The sequence below is a fragment of the Carcharhinus amblyrhynchos genome, chromosome 13 (genome assembly GCF_965287045.1).
Source record: "Carcharhinus amblyrhynchos chromosome 13, sCarAmb.v2.hapA, whole genome shotgun sequence".
NCBI lineage: Eukaryota > Metazoa > Chordata > Chondrichthyes > Carcharhiniformes > Carcharhinidae > Carcharhinus > Carcharhinus amblyrhynchos.
This window is the reverse complement of record NC_137336.1, coordinates 70,564,310-70,570,309: the sequence shown is the minus strand read 5'-3', so window position 1 is coordinate 70,570,309 and position 6,000 is coordinate 70,564,310. Positions and strand designations below refer to the sequence as shown.

The window sequence follows — 6,000 nt, the reverse complement described above, 5'->3', positions numbered from 1 at the left end:
GTTCTCATAAATTACTATGGAAAATTCATACTGTACTTTGGTGAACCTGCTGGCACTCCCTCCACATACTGATTAAAAAAATCAGAAATTGTTAGGACAAATGCCACCAGAGAAAGACTTTGCAAATGTCAAACAATTGTTGTCAACAAATATACTAGCTCATTACAACCCCCGAGGTCACTCATTGTAACCCGCCATGCTTCCTCCTATGGGATAGGAGTGATATTATTACACTGTTGGGATGATGGGACAGAACTTCCAATCGCTTTTTCTTCACAAACCCTGGCAGTTACAGACAGGAAGCATGCCCAGATCAAAAAAGGTTTTGCCATGGTGTTCACAATGAATAAATTCCACCAGTACATCTATAGTTTGCATTTCATCATAGTAACCAATCAGAACCGTTTGATGAGCCTCTTCAAGGAAGACAAGGTGATTCCTCCCATTGCATCATCCCAGATCCAACATTGCACACTGTTATTAGGTGCCTGTGAACCTATGTTAGAACATCATTCAGGCAGACTTATAACCAACATGGGTGCCTTGAGCTACCTGAGCTACCCACCAGTCAATCTTCTCTGAAGATGGATGAAGTTGTGATGACTCTGAGCTTCGTGGACACTGCCAGTGTCTGCCAAGCAGTTCCAGGCACGGACACAAAAGGATCATACGTTGATGAGACTATGTCACGTTGTCCTAAATGGTGAACCACAAAGGCATCCTGCAGAAGAATTGAAATCTTATTTCTCTAAATATCAGGGCTACAGAAGATGGCATTATCTTGTGAGGAGCCTGGGTGGTTGGCCCATGTCCATGCCAATGACCAATATTTCAAGAATTGCACAATGGCCACCCAAGGGTTTCTAGGGTGAAAACGTTCGCAAGGATTCTGTCTGGCAGCCTGGCATAGGCAGTGATATGGAAATAAAGGCAAAATACTGCAGATGCTGGAATCTGAAACAAAAACAGAAAATGCTGGAGAAACTCAGCAGGTCTGACAGCACCTGTGGGGAGAGCATAGAGCAAATGTTGAGAGTCTGGATGACCCTTCGTCAGAGCTGGTGATATGGAAAGTAATATGGAAAACTTGGTCAAATAGTGCAAAACTTGCCAGGAAAACCAGAAAGGCCTCACCAGCAGTCTCATTGCACCCTTGGCCTGGGAGACCCTGGGTGTGAATACATGCAACTTCACCGGGCCTTTTATGGGTTCCATGTTTTTAATTCTCATTCAAATTTTTGTTTCCAGGAGACTCCCCATCACTGAAATGAAGTTGCCTGGCTCTATATAAAGACGTATCCTTTTTTGAACAAGGGTGTAACACTTGCAATTTTCCAATCCTCTGGGACCACTCGAGTGAAAGGATGACTGAAACATTATGGCCAGTGCCTCAGCAATTTCCACTCCCACTCCTCTCAATACCTTTGGATGCATCTCACCAGATGCCTTATTATATTTAAGTACGGACAGTTGGCCCAATATCTGCTCTTTGTCAATGTTAAACCCTTCAAGTGTCCGAATGACCTCTGCTTTGTTTCATAGAATCCCTACAGTGCAGAAGGAGGCCATTTGCCCATCAAGTCTGCATCAACCACAGTCCCAACCAGACCCTATTCCCATAACCCCACATATTTACCCTGCCAATGCCAACACTCGGGTCAATTTAGTATAGCCAATCAACCGAACTCGCACAACTTTGGACCATGGGAGAAAACTGGAGCATCTGGGGGCAACCCACGCAGACATGGGGAGAACGTGCAGACTCCACACAGGCAGTCACCTGAGGTTGGAATTGAACCTGATCTCTGGCACTGAGGCAGCAATGCTAACCATTCTGCCACCATGCTGCCTATGTGAAAAAAAGGTTTTGCCGTGAAAAAAATTCCACCAGTACATCTAAGTTTGCATTTCACCATAGTAACTAATCACAACCCTCTAGGGGAGACATGGTGATTCCTCCCATTGCATCATCCCAGATCCAACATTGGACACTGTTACTAGGTGCCTATGAACATATCTTAGAACACCTGTGTGGGTTTCCTCCAGGTGCTCTGACTGCTCCCATAGTCCAAAGATGTGTGGGTTAGGTTGATTAGCCATGCTAAATTGACCGTAGTGTCAGGGGATTAGCAGGGTAAACACACTGGGTTACGGGAATAGGGTCTGGGTTATATGACCATGGTTTGGGTAGTATCTTTTTCCTTGGTAAAGACAGATGTAATGTATTCATTTAGTACCTCAGCCATGGCCTATGCCTCCCACGTGTTTTGGAATGTAATCAGCCCCACTCCTCCTTTGATCACCCTTTGACTACTTTGTGCCTATATAAGACTTTGGGATTCCTTTTTTTGGTTAGCTGTCAGTCTCTCTTCACGCTTTCTCATTGATTCTTGTCAGAGCCTCAGTACTGCACTGTTGTGCCTGCTGCAAATTTGGGCTCTGGAGCGAGAGCTGAACGCACAACTTTCTTACTCAGAGGCAAGAGTCACCAACAGAGTCTCAGCTGACACGAGAGGGGGTTACTATTAGCTGCAGAGCACATTAGCCTCTTCAACAATCACAACTTGATCCACAGATATTACTTCACGATGTGAATGAAGGACAGGACAGGTTAATGCGATCAACCATTACTTTATTACAATCTCAGCACATCAAATTATCAAAAACCACATGATCTGTAAATATACCTCAGTGCTGCAATCTAATTGACAGTGATAAAGAGAGAGATAGAAAATAATAAAAGATCCTGTCCGGAGTCAGTCAGTGAAAGGAGGGTCTGGCTAGATTTTTTCTTTGACAGAGTCACTTAAGAATATTATATTATCTGTAAAAAAAAGACAAACTGGTTAATCAGGAAAAATTGAGGAATAACAAAACACCATGTTACTGTATCATTTTTAGGCCTTTTCTAAACTTGTCACCTTTGATTATTTTGTATCTTAGATCAGTCTCAAGGGGGACTCCAAACAATCTAATCTCTGAGATGGCCTAGCCTTCCATGAGTTATCTACGCAATGATGGGTTGGATTTTACAACCCCACCAAATGTGTATTCGGTCAGGATCACATAAGGTTAGTCAGATAGTTAGTCCATTGCATTCCCGACCACTTCTGAACTCTAGTGAATATAATTCTAACCCATTCAATTTATCTTCAAACATTAATCCTTTTTAATCCAGGAATCAGTCTGGTAAACATTCTCTGCACTCCCTCTACAGCAAGAATATCCTTCCTCAGATAAGGAGACCAAAACTGCACAAAATATTCCAGCTGCAGTCTCACCAAGACCCTGTATAACTGAAGAAAGACATCCCTTCCCCTGTACTCTAATCCTCTCACTATGAAGGCCAACATACCATTGCCTTTTTAACTGCCTGTTGAATCTGCATACTTACCTTCAGTGACTGGTGTATGAGGACATCCAGGTTTCATTATACATTCTCCTCTCCTAATTTGTGGCCATTTAGATAGTAATCTGTCTTCCCCTTTTTGTTATCAAAATGGATAACTTCACATTTATCCAAATTCTACTGTATTCATTTTCCCACTAGCTTAACTTGTCCAAAACACACTAAAGAAATCTCTACATCATCCTCATAGCTCATCCTCCCCCCGTTTTGTGTCATCTGGGAATTTGGAGATATTACATTTAGTTCCTTCATCTAAATCATTTATATGGTGAATATTTGGGGTCCCAACAATGATTCCTGCTGTACTCCACTAGTCACTGCCTGTCATTTGGAAGAAGAAATTTATTTCTGCTCTTTGTTCCCTGCTTGCCAATCAGTTTTCTATCCATCTCATGCACTACCCCCAATCCCATGTGCTTTAATCTTACACGCTAATCTCTTATGTGAGACTTTGTCAAAAGCCTGCTGAAAGTCCAAATTAACTACATTTACTGGCTCCCCCTTATTAACTCTACTCGTTAGCTCTTTAAAGAATTCCAGTATTGTCAAGCATGATTTCCCTTTCATAAATCCATGCTGACTCCTGATCCTACTACTGTTTTCCAAGTGTTTTTCTATAAAATATTTCATAATGGATTCTAGAATTTTCCTCAATACCAACTTCAGGCTTAGTGGCCTATATAATTCCGTTTTCTCTCTACTTCTCTTTTTAAATAGTGGGATTAAAATATCTACAATGGGTGCTATTCGGATTGGCGGATGGTGACTAGTGGAGTGCCCCAGGGGTCGGTGCTGGGGCCTCAGCTATTTACCATTTATATAGATGATCCGGAGGAGGGAACCGAGTGTAGGGTGTCGAAATTTGCTGATGACACCAAGATTGGTGGAACGGCAAATTGTGCGGAGGGTGTGGAGAGTCTACAGAAGGATCTAGATAGGCTGGGCGAATGGGCCAGGAAATGGCAAATGGAATTTAACGTTGGCAAGTGCGAGGTGGTCCACTTTGGTAGGAATAATGGTAGGAAGGATTATTACTTACGTGGCGAAAAACTGCAGCAAGCGACGGTGCAGAGGGACCTTGGGGTCCTTGTGCATGAGTCGCAAAAACCCAGCTTGCAGGTGCAGCAGGTGGTCAGGAAGGCAAATGGGATGCTGGCCTTCATAGCGAGGGGGATTGAATATAAAAGTAGGGAGGTCTTGCTGCGGCTGTATAGGGCATTGGTGAGGCCGCAGCTGGAGTACTGTGGGCAGTTTTGGGCGCCGTTCTTACGCAAGGATATTTTGGCCTTGGAGGGAGTGCAGAGGAGGTTTACTAGGCTGATACCGGAGTTGAGGGGGTTGAGCTATGAGGAGAGGCTGAATAAACTAGGCTTGTACTCGTTAGAGTTTAGAAGAATGAGGGGAGATCTCATTGAGACGTATAAGGTGATGAATGGGATGGATAGGATAGAGGTGGAGAGACTCTTCCCGCTCAGAAAGGATAGTAGGACTAGGGGGCACAGCCTCAAGATAAAGGGGGGGCGGTTTAGAACGGAATTGAGGAGGAACTTCTTCACTCAAAGCGTGGTGAATCTCTGGAATTCTCTGCCCGTTGAAGTGGTGGAGGCTACCTCACTAAATATTTTTAAGACGCGGGTTGATGGGTTTTTGATAAGAGAGGGGATTAAGGGTTATGGGGAGAGGGCGGGAATGTGGAACTGAGCCACGACAGATCAGCCATGATCTTATTGAATGGCGGGGCAGGCTCGAAGGGCTAGATGGCCTACTCCTGCTCCTATTTCTTATGTTCTTATGTTCTTATGTCAGCAGGTACTGTTTCAGAGTCTACAGAATCTTGGAAGATAACCACCAATACATCCAATAATACTTGGATCACTTACTTAAGTACTCTGGGATGTAAATTAATCAGGCTCTGGGGATTTATTGGCCTTCAATCCCATCAATTTCTCCAAGACCATTTCTCAACTATTACTGATCTCCTTTAGTTCTTCCCTCTCGTTAAATCCTGTGTTCCCCAACATTTCTGATATTTTGTTTGTGGCCTCCTTTGTAAAGACAGAACCAAAGTAGGTACTTAGTTGGTTGGCCATTTTTTTGTTCCCCATTATAAATTCCCGTTTACGACTGATTAGGGGACTGACACTTATCTTCACCAATCTTTTTTCCCTCACGTACCTATAGAAACTTTTACAGTCAGATTTTACATTATCTTCAAGCTTATGCATGTGCCCTCCTTAATCAGCTCCTTCATCCTTCTTTGCTGAATTCTAAACTTCCAATTCTCAGGTCTGTTGTTTTTCTTGGCCAATTTGTATGCTTCTCCATTGAATTAATATTATCTCCAATTTTCCTTGTAGACATGGTTTGGCCACCTTTCCAGTTTTACTTATGTACCAGACAGGAATAAACAATTGTTGCAGTTCACCCATTCACTTCTTGAATGCTTGCATTGACTATCCACCTAAATCTCTAAGTAAGGTTTCCCAATCTATCACAGTCAACTTGCACTTCATATTGTTGTGGTTTCCTTTATTAAGATTAACACTAGACTCAGAATAAACTATCTCTCTCTCCATCATGATCAAAATTCT

The 6,000-nt window shown here is 43.0% G+C and overlaps 1 protein-coding gene across 2 annotated transcripts in view; it reads right to left on the bottom strand.

The window, feature by feature from the left end:
* Window positions 1-2,615: 2,615 nt before the first annotated feature.
* ssbp1 (single-stranded DNA binding protein 1) overlaps window positions 2,616-6,000 on the bottom strand; it is a 53,825-nt gene continuing 50,440 nt past the window's right edge. For both annotated transcript variants that reach the window (XM_080201807.1, XM_080201808.1), the window contains exon 7: window positions 2,616-2,824. In XM_080201807.1, coding sequence (XP_080057933.1) covers window positions 2,781-2,824 — 44 coding nt within the window. In that variant the 3' untranslated portion in view covers window positions 2,616-2,780. The remainder of the gene's footprint in view (window positions 2,825-6,000) is intronic.